Here is a 25,565-nt window from a genome sequence, read left to right on the forward strand (position 1 = left end):
CAACACCTATGACCTAATACCACGGGCTTAATAGCGTGTGTTCCTTTCCCTTCTGACCTTCAGGGTGTCATTTTCCCCGACCCAAGTCCCCGCGGGGCACGTGCTCTACCTTTGGCTTGTCGGTCGTGGGATTCCGTTAGGAACTTTTTAATCTTATCAGATGGAATTGCAAAGGAGATACCAGCTGTCACTTTCAGTGTGTTAATTCCAATCACTTCACCATCCTGAAAAGCAAGATGGAAACAGCTTACTGAATCCATGAAGGTTCGCCTGAAGATATGCACCGATAGAGAGTGGAGAATTTGCAAGAAAGGAGGCTTGGAGCTTCTTCAGAGAAATGTGTGAGGTGGGGGGCGCTGGAGGGAGGGGGCTCCTGGGTCGTAGAGGGAGAGGCCTGACTTGGGCAGCGTAAGCCAATCTCAGCAACGGAAGAATCGACATCCACTCGACTCAGAGCTGAGTGATCACCACGCCGAAAGCATAGCAACAGACACAACAGACAGTTTCAAAATGCACATTTGCTCCTTTGGCATGGAATATGCTTCCAAAAGCCCCAGAGTCCTTTATGGCTGTCCACACCTTCCTGTTTCCCCCATTTCCAGTGATCTTAAGATTCCTCTGCTGGGACTTCCTTGGTGGTGCAGTGGTTAAGAATCCGCCTGCCAATGCAGAGGACACGGGTTTGAGCCCTGGTCTGGGAAGATCCCGCATGCCGCGGAGCAACTAAGCCCGTGCGCCACAACCACTGAGCCTGAGCTCTAGAGCCCTCGAGCCACAACTACTGAGCCCGTGTGCCACAACTACTGAAGCCCGAGTGCCTAGAGCCCGTGCTCCGCAGCAAGAGAAGCCACAGCAATGAGAATCTGCACACTGCAACGAAGAGTAGCCCCGGCTCGCCACAACTAGAGAAAGCCAGTGTGCAGCAACGAAGACCCAACACAGCCAAAAATAAATAATAAATAAATAAATTTATTTAAAAAAAAAAAAGATTCCTCTGCTGACGTCAGGGAGAAACAACCTTAGTGCTTAGGGCGGATGGACTTCATCATCAGCAAAACAAAGCCTCACTTCCAAGCTGACTCCGGGGCACTTTGGGGAGGCAGAGGGCTCACAATCGCATCTCACTGCCTCTGCTTGTCACAGACTAGCTTTAAATCATGGAGGAAGCCAGTCTACAGGGTGTGCTTCAATTCAAGATAAATTCACAGTTCAGTGAACGCCACACTATAGGAAACAATCCTGGTATAGCAGTCTTGCCTCACACCATCCAACCATTATTCTGAACACTATTGTTAAAGGGTTGTTCAACTCGGACTTAGAACGGAAAACTGCCAGGAGAGTTTAAGTCACTTCTTGCACATTTCCCGTAGCGCTGAGCCCGACTCAGAGGGACCTCAAGAAGGCACTGCCATCCTGCGCTTTGCTAAACAAGGCCTCGATTTCCTCACTTGTAAATGAGAGTTGGGATGGGTGACCCTGAGCTGCACCCTGGCTCTGACTGTCTGATTCTAAGGCTTCCCTTTTTTGCTTAAATAAAATATAAACTTAGGTGACATCTTTGTGAGCGGGGTAACTCCTCATTCCAGCCTGGCCTTAGAGGAGGGCCCCTGGCCAAGACAAACCCTGTGGATGAGCCATGCCAGCTCCTTAGGCAGCGTAGGGACAGGCCAGAATTGCTGACACCTTCAAAATAAAGACCCACTCCTTTAACCACTCCTGGAGTGGACCTGAATTCCAATGTCTTTACTTGTAACTTTGAAACATAAGCATGTCTGCTGGCATAGCAGTTCCAATCCAAACTCCATCATGCCTTACTCTTTGCAGAAAAGATAAGAAGAGTAATTTGCAAGGTACAGTACAGTCACAGATTTCACTTTAAAAGAATTAGATACTGCGCTTTGGCAAGTTCATGTGTGAAAAGAAACCAAAAGGAAGAAAAAGACATGTACATAGATTTTTTAAAGGTCTTACCAGGTTTACTAATGGGCCTCCGGAGTTTCCATACTGAAATTAAGCAAAAACGAAAAGGTTATGAGTTTATGTCATTACATGGTCCAATCTAGTTCTCTGCCTGGCAGGTCCCTGAGTGCAAGTTCTTGCCGGAGTTTTGTTCCTGTCTACCTAGTATTTTGCTGGGAAAAAAAGGACCTTAAAAAATTTTCAGAAAGTTTTAGACGTGCCATAAAGGGGATATAGATAGATATAGATAGATAGGTAGATAGATGGATGGATTTTTTTTTTTTTTGCCAACTACAAATTCCCAAAGGCCAACTACAAATTCCCAAAACACCCAACACATTTTCCTTGTCTTGGCAATAGGCTGGCTGCCCACTTGCTCCAGTACCACAGTATTTCAAATCTTCATAACCGCCCCCACTACATCTATGTGACCCCGTACTTTGCTGCTTGGCCTGGAAATCCACATGGCTTGCTCTATTTCCATTACTTCATGAAGATCACAAGAAAGTTTGGGAATAAAGCCTACCAGACGCAGCGAGTCCACAAGACACGCTGTGTTTCTTACTTATTAGATAGATGTAGGGGGAAATGCTTTTTAGAAACGTTAATCCTATAGGGAAACAGCTGAAGTGGAAAACTGTGACTTAAAAAAGATCCCATTGGTGAGATTGTGTGTGATAATCCTTGACCTCATTAGACATCGAATGGGTCGGTCTGATGCACAGACCGCTCCCCCCAACAAGGCAATGCAAACTCGGGGCTACAGAGCCTGTGTTGAGGTGAGCATCCCTCCTGCCACAAAGTTGAACAAGCAGCTCCAGCCAGGGGTGGCTGACCCTGGGGCAGGGCGGCAGGGGGCACGGAGAGCTCCTCCGGGCTGCAGACTTTGGCAAATCTCAAGTTCCCGTCACAGGAGTCCCCGGAGACTGCCAACAGGCTGAGGACCAGCCCTCTGCCTCATCTGCTTTAGGAGATCCTTGAAAGCACCTTGAGGATCCTGACTCCAGCCCTGGTTCCTAAGCCCAGCCCAGCTTTCCAAAAGCCCACGCGACCCTGCGGCGGAGAGGGCTCACGTTGATGATGGCGTCTGTCTGGATGTAGTCCATGTCCGAGTTCCGGAGCCCCAGCTCTTTGCCTCCTCGCTGGGTGGTGCTGACAATGCCAGTGGTGACAGTGTTCTGCAGGGAAAACGGGCTTCCAATGGCAACCACGAACTCTCCAGGCCGCAGCTCCGAGGAGCGGCCAAGCAGTAGCACGGGCAGCTTTCCCTGGAAACACAAGGTTGGCGTTGCTGCATTTGGTTAAGCGAACAGGACGGATAAACGCACAGATGTCGTGGAGCGCCAGGTAAGGGACACCGCTCATACCCACCAGGCCTTGCAGGAAACCGAGGTCAGGCCTAGCATCCCTTCCCGGCTGAGGACTATCTTCCCTCCCACCCAGGATAATCAGTGCCTCCTCGTAAGCTGCTGCAAGTCAAGTGCGCGCTGCCGCTGCCACACGCCAAGGAAGACGTGGGACGGACACTGGAGGCCAGCTCAGGGTCTCAGCACATCTTGAAGCTATCAGCACAGACTTGCTCTGAAATCCGGAGGCCAGGAGACAGAGGGGGACAGGTTTAGGACTGGGGGCAAGCCTGACTGCAGCATCTTAGAGAGCCACAGGGAAGGATCCAGAGCCCACACCCCTGCCACTTATCATAGGCTCGTCCCTCCTGGGTTCTGAAGAATCGGGGGCTCTGTGGGCTTGCAGCTGCCCTGACTCCGTCCGGTGCATCTCTGTGCTAAGCACATGCAGTCCTGGGGAGGGGCAGGGGTGGGGCCGGGGGCAACAGGGCATCCAGGGCCCCGAGACGCCAAGACCCAAGAGGTGGGCTCTCTCCTTGCCTGGAAAGGTCTTGCATCAACCACCTCTGCTCCCGTCCCTGGAGGGCTGATTAACCCAACAAAGGCTGGTTGATCCCCGATGCCCTGTGAGGGCCAGGCAGAGTCAGAAGCCCCACACTACTCTTCAAACCAAAACTGGACAAAATAAAGCCAGCTCTCGTCACTAGGGCTGAGCTGGGCTTCCATCTGAGAAGGCTCTAAGCTCTCCTCCCTCCCTTCCTCCCTGGAGCCAGGCAAACCTCCGAGTTCTCCTTTGTTTCCTGAGACAAAATGAGCAGCTGCTCTGGACAGTGTGGACCAGCCCAGAAAGCAAAGAGCTGGCCCAGGCCTAGTGCTAATTGCGAGGTAAGAGTCCCCATGTTCGTCCACCTCGAAAAAGAAGGAAAGAGGAGAGGAGGCTGGGAGGGTGCAGGGGGTGGAAACCAGCGGTTACTTAGCACTTCCTTCGCCGGGATGAAGCAGACGCCAGCTGATGAGATGGGGAGATCACTCAGCCTATTTGACAGATGAAGACACTGAGACTCCAAGCAACTGGGTGACTTGAGACCAGCCAGGGATTTAAAAGTGCAACCCCGAACCCAGACTCTCATCCCCCACAAAGCACTGAGTCACAAAGAACCCCCTGTGACCCCAAATAAGGAAGATGCTGGTCAGGAACAAGCTAGGTCAGAAAACTCAAGGAGGAAGAAGGGATATTGAAGAAGGGATCCAAGACCTAAAACTTTAAGGGGCTGCATGAGAAGGGATGCCCCTCAGATCACAGGTACTGAGAAGCCTAGAAGAGTGCCCCAGTGAAGAGCATGGACCTGGGACCAGGCGGCCTGATTAGATCCTGGCTCAAGCTTACAGCCACTCTGGTCCTCAGTGTTCTCACCTGGAAAACGGGAATAACGCGGCACACGTATCTCACTGGTGTGTTGTCAGAATTAAGCGACTTGAGACCAGAATGGCTCTTTGAAGAGCACCTGGCTCAGTTAAGCACCACATAACTGGGACACGTAAGCATCAGAGGTGTTGGTTATTGTTATTAGTATCAGGGTCTGTGCAGTCTCAATGCGGGAAACCCCACCAACGAAACTCCCACAAAGTAGCGCATGTCACCCAGCCCTCCACTAGGAGGAGGCTGGTGGCACAGGCCTGCCCTGACAGTGACACTTTGCCCTTGCGGTCGCCTGAGGCTGGCGTGTGTGGTACTGCTCTGGAGGGGGCAGCCTGCAGTCCCCACTCCCCGAGCTCATCCAGAAGCACGCCAATGAGCTCAGCGTGGCCTGTTTACCCTGGGCCCGCGCCAGCCGCCCCTGCCAGGAATGACTTCATCCAGTAGCCACAGCGGGTGGGTGGGCAGGAGTCAGGGCCAGTGATGAGCACTGACCACTGTGGGGAGGCCCGCCAGGGACACTAGCACTCCTTCAGGGCCCAGGGACTGCTTTCAGGGCTGGGCTTGGGGGGTGGGCAAGGGGACACAGTGGCGAAGGCTCCTGGGCTGGGTTTGCCAGGCTGCCCAAGATTACAGTTGCTTTTCACCAGCTTCAAGGCAAGAGTTCAGGTTCAAACACAGAAAGGCGGGCCCAGCCCACATCAGCTCAGCCACAAGCCGAGAACCACATCAGAAAGTTACAGGGCAGGACTCACTGCAGAGGGTCTCCATTAGCATTTGCTCACCGCCCGCCCCCGTTCCTCCACCTCCAGCCCCTAGGAAGGGGGCCAGACCCAGGCCCCTGCGTCTCAGGGGGTTGAGAAGGCAGAGGGGCCCAAAGACAGCGCTCCCTGGAACTCCCCTCTTCCAAGTCAGAGCTCAGGCCCAGGGGATGGGAAAAGGAGGCACCTGTTCTTGGGGAGCAGAAGCTGTGAGGACGGAGGGGAGAGACCCCCCAGGAGGGAAGGAGAACACCCAGGGCCTGCCGCTCGGCTGGCTGCACTCACTGGGGAGGAACAGGCCTGTGGCCAGTAACGGGGCCCAGGGAAGCCTGTGGATGAGCTTGGGTCCAGCGCAGTGAAGTCACCACACTGTAGTGACCATGCAGGCTTGGACAAGTGGACACCAGTGATAGGAGCCCAGAGTCTCCCCGAGGACCAATCCTCACTTCAACACAAGGGGAAGAAATTCGGATCACAGGTGGTCATTTAGCCAAACCTGCACTGATGGCAACACCAAGTATCACCTTGTTTAAGTTTTTATTCACTCGAACATCTCCTAGATTCTAAAGGACAATCATAAGACAGAAATAAGCAAGTGGACACGTATCAAGGGGAATCCTTAGACTATGAAGCTTGGACTGATGTGAAAGGAATGACACAGGTGACATTTTACCTCCCAAGTGACACAGCACTTTCATGACCCCCTTGGCAGTTAGGGCATGTTTTTTCCCATCTTACAGATGTGGAAACTGAGGCTCAGAGAGGGAGTGACTTCTCACAGCTCACGAGCAGCCTGGCTAAACGAGAGAACAGGTCTCCCACCTCCCAGACCTTCACTCCTTGTAGGTGTTAATGTGAATTCTAATTGTAGGCAGAAATCTTTGCAAGAGAGTGACGTGGGGCAGAGACGTGGGCCAGGCCAGATTTACAGCCTTCATGAGGTCAAAATGCCTTTTGGGGGCCATTTGGCTCCCGTCTCCCGCAGGTGCCAGCGGGCCGCACAGGCGTCAGGCTCTCCAGCCTGCTCCAGACCCAAGTGGGGCTCATCCTCATCCTCCCTCCTCACCTTGGGCCTGTCTGCTCGGCGCAGCTATACCTCTGCTGGCCAAATTCCTATTCGGCAACTGAGCGTTTTATTCCACAGCTGTCTAGACACACGCTCCACGGGGGGACTCGGGGGGAGACGAAAAGCAGATACGGCTGGAAGCGCCAAGGCACGCCTCGGCCTTGACCTGTGGATGGGAAACCCTGGGGCCACCCGTTCCTGGTTTAACCCCGCGCTGCTGTCCGCAGGCTGGTTCCCAGGCCACCCACATCAAAGCCGGCTCCGGGCTCCCTGCAGCAGACACTGAGCCTCTCTGTGAAGCGGCCCAGCCACAGGCCATCTTGGAGATGCCCGACCCTCTCCTAACAGCCCACATCTCAGCATCTCGCAGGAGCCTCGCAACACGCCTACGAAGTAAAGGCGCAGACACCCGTCCTCCACTTGGCAGCCGGGAGGAGCAGAGTGGGAAGGAGGAAGACTGGGGCGTGAGGCTCCCGTTCCTTGTCTCCAGATTCTCCAGCCACTGGCGGGGAGGGAGGGTGAGATGCAAGTCGGGTACACAGCAAAGCCGGGATCGGGAGCCTGAACGTGGCAAAAGCTCAACCCCGAGCTCCGGATCAGAGCGGGGCAGAAGCCCTCGGGCCCCACCAGGAGAGCGTGCAGCTCACGTTGTCCCAATCCCTCCAGGACGAGGGGCATCCCAAAGTGAGGCCATCACACTGCCCGTTCTCAAGGTCATGCTCTTGTTCATGAGAGGGAGGAAGCTGGGAGGCCAGTGGGGCAGAGGGGACGTCCACGTTGAAAGGCACAGCATCCTCGGTTTGCAAGTGACTCACTTGTGCTACATGCCGGCCTCACAGCAGAGTGAACAAGAGGGGCTGGAAGGGAACACGGATCCCGAGAACAACCGGGTCATCGGCCATGCCAGCCAGGCCGATGGAGACAGCCCAGACGAGGGTGTCAAGAGTCCTGCGTGTGGGCTCTACGTCCGAGTTAAATCACTAACTACAAGCCGTAGGCAGGATACTAATGGCGTGATAGATTCACTGCTAAAACCTGGAAGAGGCTGGTGAGTAGCATGATTAAAGGCGGCTCTTACTGTTCGTTTAGATGCCAACAAACAAACAGACAACAACCAGCAGGCCTGGCATCACCGCTCCCACAAAACGCTGCCTACATGAAAGAGAACTTTCTCAACAAGCATTCACTGAGGACGGGCCTGGCACAGGGAACATGAAAGATCAGTGAAACCCACCCGTGCCCTCCAGGCTTACTGTCTGATGGTGGAGGGAAACACACAAGCCGACAGAAGACACAGCAGTAAAAAGAGATAAAATCCATCTCCCTTCCCAAGGGCAGCTCAGCCTAGAATCTTCCATAAAGGCTAAATATAGATCAACACTAAAAATGATTTGGGTGCATCAATTAGGTTTGTTTTTTTTTTTTCAGCTGCAAGTAACAAAAAACCCAATGCAAAGTGGAGTGAACATCCACCTGCTCACGGGCGCGATGGCAGAGGGCTGCTCTCTTCAAAGGCTCAAGGGCAACGTCAGTCAAGGAGAAGCTCCTGCCTTCCTTCCGTCTGATCAACGGCAGCCTGGGCCCATGGTCACAGGAGGGCCACCATCATTCCAGGCATGACATAAAGATGGAGCAATGCCGACTGGAAGTAACAGACTCTTTTCTCCCTTGCGTGTCTCTTCAGAAGAGCTGAGAATCCAGAAGGGCCCAGCACATTCTTCCTCGTGGGTCATCAGCCACTGCCTGGTCATAGGTTATCCTCAACCACCCTTAGGTGGGGGGGGATCATAGCCCTGGTGACTGCCTTAGACTCTCAGGATTTGCCTGAGTTAGGAATGCGGGGGGCGGTCAGGAGTGGACCTAAAACAAACTCAGGGCTGGGCCACCATCAGAGTCCACCAAAGCTGGCTCCTTTTACAGTGGTGATGCTCATACGTGTCTGGAAACATCTGTAGGTGTACATTCCTTCATGCAGGTTTCTTTTTTTGGCAGAGGGCAGAAAGAGGAGAAGTCCGCTTCAGAGGAGAGCAATGGCCACACATGTCTAGGGCAGCCAGCGTGAAATACAAGTGGTCCGAGCAGAGCCTCGTCAGTGTAGACAAGCCTCCCTCTTATTCGCATGCCCTACACGCCTTGTGCTCTGTCCCATGAGCAGATGGGACGGGCATAGTGCCCATTCCGCTCACCAGGGGACCGACGGTCCTGCAGCTGGTGGTGGTGGTACCGAGAGCCCAGGTGTTCTCAGCAGTGCTCACCGCCCAGATGCTCAGGGTGCACAGCCGGCCACCAAAGAAGAGCCTCTCTGTGCCAGAGCTTGCCACGGGGCAGGGCAGGAGACGGGAGCAGACATGACACACAACAGGGCCAGGAGCTGAAGGGAAGCAGAGCAGAGGCCACAGCCAGAGGAAGCCAAGGTCACACGTCCTCAGGGCGAGGGCCCAGGCCACGGTGGTACCCTCAGACAAGCCCCTGCTGTGTGGCACTGCCTGCTTCACGGGCTCGCCGTGTGGCCTGGGATCCCCCTGAAGGGGCATCACAACTGCTGATTCCCACAGGGAAGAAAAGGCCTGTGCTGAGTAAGGGCCCTGGCTGATGACTTGCTATGGGCGTATCCTCCAGCATCCACAAAGGGTGGTGCAGAGGGAAGACACAGACAAAACACACACACAGCACCACCACAGCCTCCACGTACGCTGGGAGCACACAGTCCCAGGGAGCAGGGCATCTGTATTAACTCACTCTGACCTTGGGCCACTTGACAGACTTCTCTGGGTCTCAGTTTTATCACTTCTAAAATAAGGGAGTCGAGCCTGGTGATGTCCAAAGTCATCCCAGCTCTGACAATTAGGGATCTTTCCAGAAGACCTGGTAGATTTCAAAAAAAAAAAAAACCTATTAGCAGACAATGGTTAAATTGGTGAGATCAAAACAAGCACCAGACGTACTTCCCTGGTGGCGCGGTGGTTAAGAATCCGCCTGCCAATGCAGGAGACATGGGTTCGAGCCCTGGTCTGGGAAGATCCCACATGCCGCAAAGCAACTAAGCCCATGCGCCACAGCTACTGAGCCTGAGCTCTAGAGCCCACGAGCCACAACTACTGAAGCCCAACACGCCACAACTACTGAAGCCCAACACGCCACAACAACTGAAGCCTGTGCACCTAGAGCCCGTGCTCCGCAACAAAGAGAAGCCACCGCAATGAGAAGCCCACGCACTGCATCGAAGAGCAGTGCCCGCTCGCCACAACTAGAGAAAGCCCGTGCGCAGCAACGAAGACCCAACACAGCCCCAAATAAATAAATTTATTTATTTTTTGAAAAAGAAAAAAAACAAGCACCAGAGTCCTTAATAAATCTCTTTTCATACAACTTCGCAAAGAGGTCAGATGATCCCTGCAAACTCTTACAGCCGCAAGAGGAAAGGGGATTCCTGGAATTCTCCAGATGCTGGCTCAGCCAGAAATCATCTAGAGCGGACCTAAAAACAATGACCCATCTACATTTCAGCTTCTGGCCACCCTGGGTTTGGCCTAAAAGCCCTTGAGCGCTCCTCTCGTTGCAACCTCATTCACTAAAGCTTGGAGAGAAGAGCAATAAAATGAACAAATAAAACTAAAAAAAAAAATTGGCAACTTTCTTTTAACCTCATGAGACAAGTCAACTACTTCTTTCTCTTCCTTGCAAAGTATAAACTGCTCCTGTTACAAAAACATTTTTGTTGCTGAATCTGCAGAAGCCACTGTATCCACCAGCTGCCCAGCACACTGTTTTCAAGAGGCTGGGGTTTGCAGGCTGGTGTTGTGTGTTGGATGAAGTTTGCTTCAAAGGTTAATGTTGCAGCAACTGGCTGAGACTCAACTAAGTGATTCAGTGTGTCTTCTGGAAACAGTTATGCTAACCTTTCATTTTCTTTAAAAAAATAGGCAATGGGGGAAAAGAGCACATCTCCCGTGTGCGACCCCCATACACAGCAAGAAGCAGTGCCAATGAACTTGCATGCTTCCTAAGGAACAGCAAACTAGACCACAGAGTTCAGGGGGATGTTAGCAGCTAAGACTTGCCTGAGACACAGGGATCCCGCCTGGGGAAGGAGGGAAGTGAGCCCACGAGGGGCTGAGGGACAGGGGAATGTGAGCAGATGGGTGGACCCAGATGAACCACAGATCTGCTACATAATTTGCAGGGCCCAGGACAAAATAAACATGGAGACGCCTTGTTCATAAAGTGCATAAAAAGTCCCATTAAAGGTACTAAAATATAAAGCTTTTTTTTCCCTTCTATATTCTCTCTCTCTCTTCATCTGTCCCGATGTTTTTATTTGCTGTTCAGTGTCATGCTCCCTGGGGCACAAAGATTTTCATGGGGTGAGTGCAGACCCAGGAGACTCAGACTCAGTGCTCTGCTCACCAGCTACTGGACAGACCCATGCACTGTGCCCGAGCAGCGACAGGGTAGTAGAGCCAGGCCTCTCCCCATCCCAAGAGCTCACTGCCCCAACCCACAGAGGATGGACCACCCCCAAGGGCACTGCAACTTCCTTCGGCACCAGGAGGCACTAGGTACCCGGATGGGGTGGAAAAGGCTTAGCCCTGCCTCGCTGCCGGCAGAATGACCTGTGGCATCATCCACCCGCTGCCCAAGATGCTGTGGGGTGTATGTACCCCATGCCTGTACTCCCTGGGGGAAGGAGGGTGGCAGTGATTGCTGTGCGGGGTCCGAGGTCCCAGGGGCCAGAGGAGTGGGGAAGCCAAGAACCCATCCTGGGGAGGTAGGAAGGCAACAGGAAAAGAAACAGGGGGGAGGCCAAGGCTCTAAGCCCCAGCACATACTCCGCTGTCTCATCAGACTTCACGTACAAAGCACAAAATTCAAAGATAAAATTAAAACAAAGACCTCAGAGCATTAAACCCTCAAGCGGGGTTCCGTTCTGAGCATAGGGGCTGTAAGGGCACAGGTCACATGCCCATAAAGCAGCTGTGCCGGGGGAGGAGGAGGTGAACCAAGACTGAGATGCTTGGCATTCAGATTAGAGAGCGGAGAGGTTATCAGTGACGACAAGGTCAAGGGTACCACCAAGAGAGGGCGGCTGCAGTGCGCAGGTGAGCCGGGAGGCCAGGCCAGGAAGGATCTGCTACACAGCACCGAGATCACAACACACGCTGAACTCGGAAGGACCGTGTAATCAAGTTACCCCCGTCCGTTTCCCCAGATTGACATATTACAGTTGCTATACAGGGAGGGGAGGAGGGGAAGAGGTGGGATGAGTGGGGGGATGTTCAGGTGGGACAGACAAGAGAAGTGGGGGAGATGGAGAGAAAGAGAGAAAAGGAACGGAGGATGGTTACGAAAAAACAAAATAGAGAAAGGGCTGATGAAGCAAACTTCCCCCTCACTGTTTATGCACAGCACCGTGATATCTAGACTCCTTTAGGCTACATCAAGAAACACTGGCATTTCAAATATTCCCGTATAGAAATGTCAACATTTCTATACTGGAGCCCGACAGCCAGTGACTGTATATAGTTTGTGGCATGGAGAGTAGGAGAAACACCATCTCATCAAGTGTAACTTTTGTCTTCTCATCTATCAACCCCTCCACTTTTTTTTTTTTTTTTGCAGTAGGCGGGCCTCTCACTGCCGTGGCCTCCCCCGCCATGGAGCACAGGCTCCGGACGCGCAGGCCCGGCGGCCATGGCCCACGGGCCCAGCCGCTCCGCGGCATGCGGGATCCTCCCGGACCAGGGCACGAACCCACGTCCCCCGCATCGGCAGGCGGACTCCCAACCACTGCGCCACCAGGGAAGCCCTCAACCCCTCCACTTTTATCTGGCGGCTTCAAGTTAGCCACTGCTGCTACAGCGTTGTTTGGCCAATAAATATTTATGAAAATCATTGGATGTGAAAGTGAATATATGAACAAATAAACAAATCAGGTCTTAAAAGATCCATTAGGATCTTAAAATTGGGATTAGTCCAATATTTGGACTAACCCTGGGGTTAGCCAGGGCCTGGCATTTCAGTTTGGGTAAGGACTCCAGATGCAGCCTGGTTTTCAGCCGTCTATACGGTGGTAGGCTCAGGGCTCAGGTGGGTAAAGGGACAACTTATACCCACCAGCTCCGCAAAGGGAAGGGCTGTGGTCTCACTCTGGTAGGTTCAGTGCTCAACACATAGCAGCCACTCGGTAACTGCTGAACTGAATTGAGGGCACAGTGACCATTACCCATGACCACACAGAGCTCATGTGGCTCCATATGCAGGATATATCATTCTTGTAAAATTTATTCTAAAAAATTCTTAAAGATGTATAACCTCCTCTAGATAAAAATAATTTGAGATGGTCAATGACACAGGGCTTACTACAATGAGTTAATTCATATCTCTTTATGACATAAAATGGTGGCATAGGAAGTATTCTAGCCACAGGGCCAATGGTTTCTATGAGCTGCCTGGCAGCCAAAGCAAAAAGGGAAATACCCTGAGTCATATGTTCTCGTTATCAGATTCTGGTGCCTTATTTAACAAAAGTGACTTGTTGCTTAGCACATTTATTAGAATAATCAGTCCTCAGTTCACCAGAATGTCTTATTTCTGCCTTGCCATAGAAAGTGGTTGGTTTTAGGAAACCAGTTTTGGGAAACTGCCTGCATCCTGCCATGAATAAGAGGCGACCAGCTCATTCTGAACCCTTTGCACTTCTAGACTCTCAGGAGATTGACTACATAAGAAATTGGAGCTTTCCAGAGTACGATCGGGAACCCCAAAGAACCAAGGCCAATAAGATACATGGACAATATGCAGAGACACCGGCTAACCAGAAGCACTGGCTTGTGTTCCGGAGGCCTCTAAAAAACTCACTGGGAAATAAGTTTGCACTGGGCCGAAGGTCCAGGTCCTCAGGATGGGCAGAAAGGAAATCTAAGCGACCCGAGGTACCCCGCTCTTCCCCTTGGCTGGCTCTGTCTGTCCTCCACGTCTCAGCTTGGATGTTACCTCCTCAGATAAGCTTCTCTGCCTATACTACCTTCAGGGTCTCCCCAGCTCCAGTGCCTTCTCCTGCTTCTTCTATCTGTTCCTTCATTGTCCCAACGACCCTATTTATTCCAGTTTACCTGTTTCCCACACTAGACCATAAGCTCCATGGCTTTTGCCCATTGCTGTTACATCCTCAGCACCTAACACAGTGTTTGGTCAAATAGATGCTCAATAAATATTTATGGACTCTGTGAAGGAATAAGGAATAACTGAAAGAATGAACCAACAAGACCTTAAAAGATCATTAGGATTTAAAATTGAATAATAATTTGGAAAACATCTTCAAATTCACAAAATTCCTCTCTACCGATATTACAGAGAAATGGTCAAAACTAAGGCCTCTCTCTGCTTAATCCAGCAAGACCGAAGCATCTTCTTCAGCAAAGAAGCACAGTCCCCACAAGAGCAAATGAGATCAGCTTCTCTGCCCTTTCCCCTGTAGTGACCTCGTGCTTCACCTCACTTGGGTCTTAAGAGTATATTTTGGTCCAAGCACACTTTGCTCCTTTAGAACAAGGTGTTAATCATCTCACACTGGGGTTGGCAAACTTTTTCTGTGAAAGGCCAAAGAGTAACTACTTTTGGCTTCACGGGCCGTGTGGTCTCCATCCCAACTACTCTACTCTGCTGCCGTCCAGCAAAAGCAGCTGTAGACTCTACTGATACATAAGCAAATGGGCATGGCTGTGTTTCAATAAAACTTTATTTACAAAAGCAGATGGAGGGCCGGATTTGGACTGCAGGCCACAGCTAGCCAACCCTGGGCCCCAACACGCTGCTACTCACTCACTAAACTGACAACGCATGCCCTCCCTCCTCATTGAAGGGGACATTCCCGATGAAGCATCTACAAATTCAGTCCCGACAACCCAGCTGCTTTGTCAGAACCATAAATAAGAGTCTTGGTCAAATACCCTGAAGAGTGTCTGCCAAAGTGAAAAAAAGCATTACCATATTAAGAGAAAAACATAGCCAAAGAATTTCCTTAACAATCAACTAAGCTCTTGAAATGGGGCCAGAGAACACACAAGGGCTCCAGCTCTGATAGTCTGGGGAACTGAAATATTTTCATTCCACGAGAAGCTGCAGTCAGAACAATGAGAAGCCTCGTCCCCATGAGCCTCTGGACACAGGCTGGCCCAGCGCAAAAGACGCCGGCTTCCCCGCCAGCGTCTGGATTGACATCACCTAATGCAACACTGATCTGCATCCCCCTAAAAATGGTAAAAATCAATACGGTAACAGAAGCCTCGTTACATCGACAGGGTCTGGGGCCTCTTTAACGAATGCAATGCAGGCCTCTCAGTTCAGGGAGAAAAAGAGGAGAGACCACAAAACAACCAGGACGGAGGGAGTGGGGAAAAGAATTCAAATGGAAAAACACAGAAACAAAATACGAGGGTAACTATGGTAGGGCAAGCAGCATTCCAGCTCTTGGTTACTTTACAAGCATGAGTGACAGACTCCAGAAGATGGGGAGCCGGTCCAGCACAGGCTCTGTGTTATCTGATCCACTTTTGGATGAGCTCAGGCGGCTGAGTCAGCGCCTTCCGACAATCAGGTTGTCTGAGGGGAACTGGCTGAAGGCTGGGCGCAGGGTGGGGGAGTGGAGGGGCACGAGTCACACCTGGCACCCGCCACTCCCCTCCCCCACCATCGTCCCCAGGCCGCCTGGACCCTCCTCACTCAGAGAAGTTGGGGCAGATCCACTGCAAGCAGGCCACGTTCCAGGAGACAGGCGTGGAGAGACCAGAGCCCGCTCAGCAGGAGAAGGACCCTCTGCCCACAAAGCAGCCCCCGTGCCCAGGGCTGTCACTCTTCAGCCACTTCAAACAGGGCCATAGGTGGCATCTGGCCCAAAGGTGGCCAAGGGCGGATGCAGGTCTGGGAGTGAGGGAAGAAAACCACTTCATAAGCCTCGACAAGCTTGCTTCCAAATATTCCCCTGGGTGTTGGCGTCGGGGTAGAAGCGCCCACAGGAAACCTCACCACCTCACCAGGGCTCTGAGTTACCACAGACCGCAGAGCTACGGGGGCCCCAGCAAAGCAACACGCCGTCCGTCCAAACCCCAGGCAGCCGTTGGATCAGATGAGAACTGGCCTCGGAGTCTGGGGGCTGCTGCCCTGCAGTCAGCCTGCTGCGCGGTCACCTCCTCGCCGGAAAGGGGGCAGCGGATAACTGCAGGCGCCCCAGTGCCTCCCCGCTCCCCGAGCCCTCAGGGCAGCTGGCCTTGCCTGCCGTTGAGCGGAGGGCTCGCGGTTCACACCCAGGACACTGCTGCTGAGCCTCCACCTCCTCACAAGGGACTAAGACAGGCGTGCCCCTCACACTCCAGCAGCAGAGAGAAACTGATATCCACAAGTAGATAAGACCATCGTGAGTTACGATGAGGGGGCGAGAAGGGACAAATGAACGAGGAAATGTGATCACCTCCGGGGTTATGCATCTCCAGAGTGACGAGGGGAGGTTGGGACGTGGGGCGCTCCCCAGGGTAGGGGGTCAGGGAAGGGCCGTCTGGGGCAGAGGCAGAATTTAACCCAAGGCCTGAAGGACAAGGAAGGTCACCTGTGGAGGAGCTGGATGGGGACACCCCAGGGAGGGAAGGCCAAGGCCCCAGGAGAACAGCCCTGCATGGGGGGTGGGGGGGGTAGCAGAGAGGGGGAGGGGCAGAGGGAGGAGTGCGGGGTAGAGTGGGGCGCCCGTCGGGCTGGGTGGCCCTCCAAGGCCCTGTAAGCAGTTACGATCTCTCTGTAAGAACAGAGAGTGTGTGAAGGGGTTTACACAGGGCAGACAGGACCCAATCTGAAAGTTGCAATCATCAAGGCGGGAGGACAGATGACCTTCTCCTGCCTGTTTTCTAATCAACACAGCGGAAAAGCAGCTGGGACAAAAGTAACCTTCCTCTCTCACCTTCTTCAGTACATCCCTGGTATTTCTGTCCTGCACTCTGGCCTAAAGAAACCAAATATTTTTTCTCTCTCTCTCTCTCTCTCGCTCTCTCTCCCCCTGAACTACTCAGCAAAACAACTGCAGAGGCAGGGCTTCCCTGGTGGCGCAGTGGTTGAGAGTCCGCCTGCCGATGCAGGGGACACGGGTTCGTGCCCTGGTCCGGGAAGATCCCATATGCCGCGGAGCGGCTGGGCCCGTGAGCCACGGCCGCTGAGCCTGCGCGTCCGGAGCCTGTGCTCCACAATGGAAGAGGCCACAACAGTGAGAGGCCCACGTACCACCAAAAAAAACAAAAAAAACTGCAGAGACAAAATGCTGCCTTTGGAGGAAATTTTTAAATGTTCTGCAGACACAGCCAGTGTCATGTTCAACACATCTGGAAACCGTTTTTATGTAAGGCTGAACTAGTCTGCCCTCAAAGCTGCTTTCTATTAAACTGTTTGCATGCACACTGTCCTTCCTTCCTGCAGCTGGCATTCCCTCCCCTGATGAATGCTGGTCCCAGTCATGGTCCTGAGGAAAGGGGAGCTGCAAATCGTAGGACAGAAGCACAGAAAGAGATATCCGGGCCGCCTGTGGTTGGAGGGGATGGGCCTGCTGGGGGACATCCTCCTTCTCCAGCTTGGTGGGAGCGGCAGACCAGGGAAAGACAGCTGCTCTGCCCAGTGAGCTTTCTTCCAAAGGTTCTTCCTGGCTCAAAACTCAGCGGGGAAAGTGAGCGCACATGTGTCCGCTCGGCAGTGAGAAGCAAAAATTCCTTTGGTCGCAAGCCCAGAAACGTCTCTGGCAACTTCAAGCCGAGGCAGGTGTACGGAAGATGTGAGGTGGGGCTTGCAAAATGGAAGGGAAAGTAGGTAGATCAGGCTCAGAAAGGGCAGGAACTCAGGGGGCAGCGGGGTCCCGGCAGCAGAGGCTACACCAGCTTCCCCCATATTGTTTTTCCGTGGGTGGCATTCAGTCGCTGCTCCAAGCTGAGGATCTGCTCGGTCTGATGGGTCCCGTGTCCACCTGGCCCCAGAGGGCGGGGTGTCATGACTGGTGGTCCCTTCAAGACTTTCCAGTGGGGGAGAAATGGACCCGGAAGGAGATGCTGGCCTCTGCTCCCAGAAGAAGGGGGGACGGGGTGGGTGAAAAGTGGGCAGTGATAACAGATGGCCATGGTAATTTTCATTCATTAAAAGTGGCAAGAATCGCATGCTCAGGAAGGAGGATGGCTGTTTAAGTAATGGAGAGCCCTTCAAGTGAAATCCTTGTGCTGGGGGAAGGAAATGAGACCAGAGTATAAGGCACCAACTTAACCATTGGGCCCGTGTATGTATGCGGGGGGCGGTCACACCAGTTCCACTGGGTTATTAGCAAATAGCCCTGGGGAGGCTGGGCCTTGACCTCACACGGCAAGTGCCATTCGGAGTGACTTCGACCCTCAAGTCCAATTTCGGTTGGTTCTGTTCTGCCTCCTCTGAGATTTCCTGCCCTGTTTCTCGCTGCTGAGGTGACACAGCGCGAGGCAAGCTCACCTCAACCCCCAGCGCTGCCGGCACATTTGTCATGTGCTCGGGCACATCTGTATTCACCCAGGTGAGAGGCTCTCCAAACTGAGCCTGATTACAAGCCAGTCTGCGGCCCCCTCTCCTAAATAATCAATCATCAGACTAACGGAACAAAATGGAAAGAGCTGGAAGAGATGTTTTTACTCTCTCCACTTCCAACCACAATCAGCAAAAAAAAAGTAGTTTAGTCAGTGGAAACCAGTCTCTTGTGTGGGCGTCTGCAATTTAATATCCTCTCATTTCCGATTCCATTTTGAAAGGCCACGTTAGCTCGACTCTAAATTTTCAAGCTCCTTTTTCTTGGGCTAGAAACGCATCTCAAATAGCGCGCTGCTGGCAGGAAGGCTAGCCTCCCGGGGACAGTAGGAGCCAGGTCAGAAACACCTTACAAAGCTGGTCTGTCGAGATGGGAGATGGTTCACAGCCAGCCGGGACATGCCAGGGATGGCAGGAGAATACACTCGCCACCTTGGCTCAAAAGCTGAAAAGGATATCCCCCGGCCAGAGCAGCTGCATGGGCTGCACCCACGCGTGCCAAACATGAAATTAGCCCGCGGGGGCAGCTCACGCAGCGTCCAGACCAGAGCCCTGCCTGCAGACAGCCCGCAAGGTTGGCTGCTTCCCCAGGGCTCGGTGGAGCTGAGAAGTCCCGCGTGTGGCCACAGGCTATGCTATTCTGGTCACCTCCTTCCGGTGAGACTACCACATCCTGGACACCTTTCACGCAGTGTGAACCTAAGCCGGGGTGCGCCAGCCTCCCAGTGGGCTATTTAAAGTTGAGTCAGCCCATCACATCAAAAGGCCAGGCTGCGTCCCTCCCATAACGGTCACGGGCTTGGGCACCTGGGGAGCCTGGCCGGCTTCGGAGGCTGTAACTTCACCACAGCATTGGATGTGTGGCCTTGGGCAGGTGACTTACGCTCTCGGAACCCCTGTTTCTTCCTCTATAAAATGGCAATAATACCGCTATCGTGCAGATGAGGTGAAAGTTACAAATGAAGGCAGAGCCTGGTCCAGCTTTGGCGCTTATCAAGTAGAAGTTATTATGATTATACTGTGACCGATAAACACATTTTGAAAGATTAGTTGTTACAGAAATTCCACGGTAACCTAACAGAAATAATACGCAATTGAGACATCGCTAAAGGCCAGTTACCTAGTTACCTACACCAGGCGCAGAGCCTGTTTCTGTCCCAATCAACAACACAAACATAAACAGCCCGTGCTGTACCACCTGGGTCTGACTTCACAGCTTGGATCAAGTAAAATGTACAGAGAGCCGGAGAAGAAGATCCCTCCTGGCTCGAGGTCTATGATCCTTTTTCCTGGGCCGGAAACAAGATTCCAGCCTAGCCTGATTCCTCTTTCCAGATGAAGTCTGGAAAATGACAAGAGCGTGGAGAAACCAGAAAACACCATCTCTCTAGGCACCTGCCACACAGCAAAACAAACCTCCATAACTAACGTACCAAAGACTGGGAATTGTTGATGGTCTAAAAAAGTTGGATTTAAGTTCAGGTATGAAGACTGCTAAACAAATCAACAGAACAAAAATGCCTACATGGAGAATATTTCAAAAGAAAGCAAACCTTTTCCCAAACTGAGCTCTTTGTGTCTCTGTTTAAAAAAAAAAAAGTCTACACTCAGAAAATTGTAGTTTAGAGTACACACCCTTTCGTAGGAGAGTCATATGCACGTTAGCATGTTAAAAGCTCTGAGAAGTGCTATGCGGACAAAATCCATCAGCTTTGTTTTAATTCACCGTTTCCAAAACTTTTTTGTGTGGAGTATTGTTTTTTGTTTGTTTGTTTGTTTGTTTTTTTAACATCTTTATTGGGGTATAATAGCTTTACAATGGCGTGTTAGTTTCTGCTTTATAACAAAGTGAAGCAGTTACACATACACATATGTTCCCATATCTCTTCCCTCTTGCGTCTCCCTCCCTCCCACCCTCCCTATCCCACCCCTCCAGGCTGTCACAAAGCACCGAGCCAATCTCCCTGTGCCATGCGGCTGCTTCCCACTAGCTATCTACCTGGAGTATTGTTTTAAAACACACCTAGTAACTCTGCAAAAACCCAATTTGGGAGACCTGGTTTGTTTTCAGAGTGGCTGTTCACATGCTAATGATGGCTAACTTCAAAACCCAGCAAATTCTCTATATGTGATGAGTGCACAAAGGAACAGAAATCTGCAGCCACAGTTGCCTCAGGGCTAAGAATGGAAGGGAAACTCAATTTTCACTGCTTACCTACTCATTTCTTTATAAACCTATTGCTTTCTTTTATAAAAATTGAAAACACTACTGTGAAAACTCTCACCTGAGGGCTTCCCTGGTGGCGCAGTGGTTGGGAGTCCGCCTGCCGATGCAGGGGACATGGGTTCGTGCCCCGGTCCGGGAAGATCCCACATGCCGCGGAGCGGCTGGGCCCGTGAGCCATGGCCGCTGAGCCTGCGCGTCCGGAGCCTGTGCTCCGCAACGGGAGAGGCCACAGCAGTGAGAGGCCCGCGTACCGCAAACAAACAAACAAAAAACCTCTCACCTGATAGCCTGCTTATTAAAGAAGCTTCCATGAGCTCCCTCCCCTCCCTCACCCCAGGTCACACTCAGCATGTCCTAAATGTTCTCCTTTGGTCCAGACTTGACTGGTTTGGTCCCGCTTCAGAATCTCATGAAATCAGGGAGTTCTGGTGCCTTTTGACCTCTCCAGATTTCGCCAAATGTCAGTCAAGGCACCTGAGAACTTGGTCCTGCAGGTGGGGCACACACTTACCTCGTGGTCAATTTTAATAAGTGCAATGTCGGCCTTCTCATCCACATCTTTGATTTTGGCCTCATACGTGGCACCATTCTTCAGCTCAACTTTGACTCGGTGCTTGTTGGTCACCACGTGGGCGTTTGTCACAATCAGTCCATCTTCGGACACGATAAACCCAGACCCACTGGCCACAGGCACCTCCCTCTTAGAAAAAGGAAGCCTAGAACCAAAAACAGTACCTGGTTAAGGCTGAAATATCTTCAGATCAGCTCTGAGACACACTGATGAACCGATTCTGTAAGAGCAGCACGCGTCTAGCAATTGTTACCTGACACACTGGCTTTATTTAACTTTAAAAAATGGAACGTTAGACTGACTTCTATACGCATCCAAACATTCCACTTAGAAAATATTCTTAGGGAATCTCTTCAGAAGCAGAGGTTCTTAAAATATCTAGAAGGGTCAAGAATGTAGATTTAAGTAGTCAAACAGGAAAACATCCCAAGGGAGAAATGCTTATCTTCCTGTAGGACTATATTCAGGGACACTTTAAATAGATCTGATGTTTTGCTAATGGCCGCGGTTTCAGTGGGAGCTTCAGAGGCTGAGGAACAAAAGGAAGGCTCTCTTTACTTGCGAAACAGTTCGATGTGAACCACAGCAGGAGCAATCTTCTCCACCACATCGGCAATGAAGTTGTATTTATGGCGCAAACTGTTGGGATCTTCCTGCCCTGAGAACAGAAACAAAGACGAGACACTTAAAAGGTGCTGTGCTCTGTGCTGTGGCCACCTGGAGAAAGATATAGGTTAGAAGAGCCAGAAAACCTGAAGGAGGGTGAGGACAAGAGCCCTTTGCAACTGGGCTCAGTTGCAAAGACCTTTCTGGTTCTTGAGGAAATACCCACTCAGATAAGACGGCAAAACCCACCAAAGATGACCTCTTGTCTTGGCTTCCTTGCTCTCAATAGTTTCACCTCGAGAATGTTGAACCAGAGGCTCCAGCAGATACCCGGGCCTCCTACATTTTTCCAAAGAGTTGGTCGCCCGAGGGCCACCTTGACATGACACCGTCCACCAGTGTCCCTTCCCCGACTCCCGCAGCACCACACAGCAGCCCTTCTCAGCACACCGCCGCTGTCGAGGGGAGGGCTGAGGCTGTTTTTGACAAGATGCCCATCAAGTGTTATAGATTTAAAAGGCTACTAGGAAAAAGCATTAAGGCAAAGGCACAGATGGTGTCTTTCCTGCTGTCTGTCCCCAGAGCAGCTTCCCACCACATCTTAAGCACTCACTCCATTTCCCCGACCCCAGGACATCCCAGGCCAAAAGACACAAGAGATGCCTTGATTCTGTTGGGGGGAAAAAAAAGAGAAAATCGAATGACCATAATTCTCTCTATAAACATATGCACTGTAATGAGGGAACCCCCCCGTATGGTGGGCATTTTGCAAAGCTCCTTTCAGACAAAGCTGTCAATCACAAATCTGATGTAGGTCTCCCAGCAAGGCAAAAAGTTAGTTACCACCAGCCCGATGTGCACACTTATGGCATCTGACTCAGAAATGAGCTCCTGGAGACTCAGGGGCTGGGAGCCCCCATTCTGCGGGCACACGGGTGGCAGAGGCAGCCTGAGCCTCTTGCTCTGACCCCAAACCCGTGCCACCTGCTGACATCCCTGAACAAGTCTCTCTGCAGAGAGACAGCAGAGGGGCTCCAGGCCAGTCTGTAGCCAAGAACCCCCGCACCCCTTCCTTTCTCTCCTCTCCGCCTTGGCCCGTGGGTCGAGCACAGGGCTGCACCCAGCAGCTCTGCCAGCCCCGCTGCCACCTGGCCCCATGCAGGAACTCACAGGGAGCTTCCAGAAACCTTCATAGAAATTTGACGGAGAAATCTTATGGCTCTTGCATCTAAAAATTTTAAATCGGGGCTGATATTTTCTGTCTTTTTAAACTATATTTTGGTAGTAATTCATTTTTAGCATATTTTACAAAAGTACTGATCCATGATGAGTAGGAAATAAAAGGAAAAGAACCCTGACCCTTCACCACAGCTGGTCTCCCTCCCTCACCGTTCACACACGGGGGTTCGCAAGGAAGCTGAGGTTTAAAAGGAAACTACAGGCCTGCAAAATTGCCCCTTGCTAACCAAAGGGCCTGTGCCCCCAACACACACACACACACACGCCCATACCTACACTTACACACTCATGAATATATGCTCACAAACACACTCACTCTCACACTCATGATCGTACACACATATACATATACTCACATGTACACACACATAAACACATCCACACACATACGCATGCACACACGCTCTTACATACAGACTCTGACTCTCACCAAAACACTTTTGTATACACACCCGCTCTTACACTCACACACATACATACATTCACACAGCTACACTCGTATACACAGATACATACACTCCTACACACAAACACACCCCTCTGTGCCAGGGGTACAGCCGTTCTCCAGGTGCCAGGCTGTGAAAGCTGTGACACTCTCAAGTCTTCTGTGGCTCTCAGAGCTGCGTGTCCACAGGCATCCCCAGTGGCACCACAGCATCTGTACAGATTGGGCTGTGTGTCCCTACCAGGGACCTCAGTTCTCCAGCTCAATACCCCTGGGCACAGGGACATCTCGGGTACCAGCCTGCCTCTCCCAAGCTTTCCTTCTTGGAAGTGAAAGACCATCGATGAACAAAGGGCCCCTGTCTGTCACGGCTACTGGGCTCTGAGCTGCTTTATTTCAGGGCTGGAATCTGCTCTCTTTTTGCATAGCTTGATTTTTGTAAGGTGCAGAAAAAGATCTGCAACTACTGAGCAAGATTAACTAATTCAACAAATTTATGGTAGCATAATAATTTATTATTTTTGCTTTCAGAACCCTTTCATATGGTACCATCGGAAAAGCCTTCCTGGGGCTTCTCTGGCGGTGCAGCGGTTAAGAATCCACCTGCCAGTGCAGGGGACATGGGTTCGAGCCCTGGTCCAGGAAGATCCCACATGCCGTGGAGCAACTAAGCCCATGTGCCACAACTACTGAGCCCGTGCTCTAGAGCCTGCGAGCCACAACTACTGAGCCCGCATGCCACAACTACTGAAGCCTGCGCACCTACAGCCCGTGCTCCACAACAAGAGAAGCCACCGCAATGAGAAGCCTGCGCACCACAACGAAGAGTAGCCCAGCTCGCCGCGACTAGAGAAAGCCTGTGCACAACAACGAAGACCCACTGCAGCCAAAAATAAATAAATTAAATAAATAAGCTTAAGAAAAGCCTTCCTGGGACTTCCCTGGTGGCGCAGTGGTTAAGAATCCGCCGCCAATGCAGGGGACACAGGTTCGAGCCCTGGTCCAGGAAGATCCCACATGCCGCGGAGCAACTAAGCCCGTGCGCCACAACTACAGAGCCCGTGTGCCTAGAGCCTGCGCTCCACAACAACAGGAGCCACCACAATGAGAAGCCTGCGCACCTCAGCAAAGGGTAGCCCCCGCTCGCCACAACTAGAGAAAGCCCACGTGCGGCGACAAAGACCCAACACAGCCAAAAATAAGTAAATAAATGTATTTAAAAAAAAAGAAAAGAAAAGCCTTCCTTATGGTACCCTTCCTGTGGAAGAGGAAAATCAGATATTGCTCCCATGTTATATTTAGAGAAACTGAGGCTCAGAGACTATAAACGACTTCTCTAGAGACACTAAATTTTCTTCCTGGAGTGTATAAATAACAGAAAAGTCTGAGCAAACCTACAACGTCTCCACATCACACACCTGCTGCCCTCCCAGGACCCCAGGTAGCTGTGGTTATTTAACTGGCGTGTCTCCCTGCATTCTCCAACAGGAGATATAAACAAGGGGATAGGAACATTCCTTCCCAACACAGAACCCATGAGCATCACCCAGAGACAACTGTAAACAAATGCATCTGGGCTTCCTCGGACTAGCTCCCTGGGAAAGGCCAAAAGGAGGCTTAACTCCAACAAGGCCAGCAACCCCCAGGGAAGTGTGGAGATTCTGAGACCCTCAAAAGAAGGACGATTACTAGAGTCTTGCCACTAAAAATCATTCACTCGCTTCCTCTTCCTACTTCCCACATAAGCCCGGGAGAATCTGCCCACATCAGGGATGAAAGTGAGAATGGGTTTTTCCAGCTAAAACAAGAAGCAGTTGCTTCCTCACACACACTAGAGAAAGTGGCTCCAGGGTCTGTCCACCTGGGATGGCAATGTGGGAGAGCAGCAAGGATGCTGGCCTGGACACCAGAAGGCCCAGGTTCCATCTGCAGTCTACCGGGTGGTCCCCATTTCCCCGTCTGTAAAATGGGGCCAACTACCTCTAGAATGAGCTGTGAAGTCTATTCCACCTTCAACATTCTATGAACTAATCCCTGTCTCTCCCTCTCACTCCAACATGCTACAGCAAAATAAGGAGACTGTGGAATCTGAGATTGGGCACAGGACTCCCCTAATTCTGCAGATGTGTAAACAGAGAGGAGGAACAGTGGGTGCACAGACCACACTGAAAAGCCACAGTGACAAGCCTTAATTGTGCTGCTGAGATGAAAAAGCAATGGGTGGACTTCCCTGGTGGCACAGTGGTTGAGAGTCCGCCTGCCGATGCAGGGGACACGGGTTTGTGCCCTGGTCCGGGAAGATCCCACATGCCGCAGAGCTGCTGGGCCCGTGAGCCATGGCCGCCGAGCCTGCACGT

The 25,565-nt window shown here is 51.8% G+C and overlaps 1 protein-coding gene across 1 annotated transcript in view; it reads right to left on the minus strand.

Annotated features, from left to right (window-relative positions):
- HTRA1 (HtrA serine peptidase 1) overlaps positions 1–25,565 on the minus strand; it is a 57,579-nt gene that overhangs the window by 4,086 nt on the left and 27,928 nt on the right. Inside the window, exons 2-6 of the mRNA XM_019940169.3 lie at positions 21,477–21,576; positions 20,859–21,063; positions 3,033–3,227; positions 1,972–2,004; positions 110–224 (exon numbers count right to left, since the gene is read on the minus strand). Coding sequence (XP_019795728.2) covers positions 110–224; positions 1,972–2,004; positions 3,033–3,227; positions 20,859–21,063; positions 21,477–21,576 — 648 coding nt within the window. The remainder of the gene's footprint in view (positions 1–109; positions 225–1,971; positions 2,005–3,032; positions 3,228–20,858; positions 21,064–21,476; positions 21,577–25,565) is intronic.

This window comes from Tursiops truncatus, chromosome 16 (genome assembly GCF_011762595.2).
Source record: "Tursiops truncatus isolate mTurTru1 chromosome 16, mTurTru1.mat.Y, whole genome shotgun sequence".
Lineage (NCBI taxonomy): Eukaryota > Metazoa > Chordata > Mammalia > Artiodactyla > Delphinidae > Tursiops > Tursiops truncatus.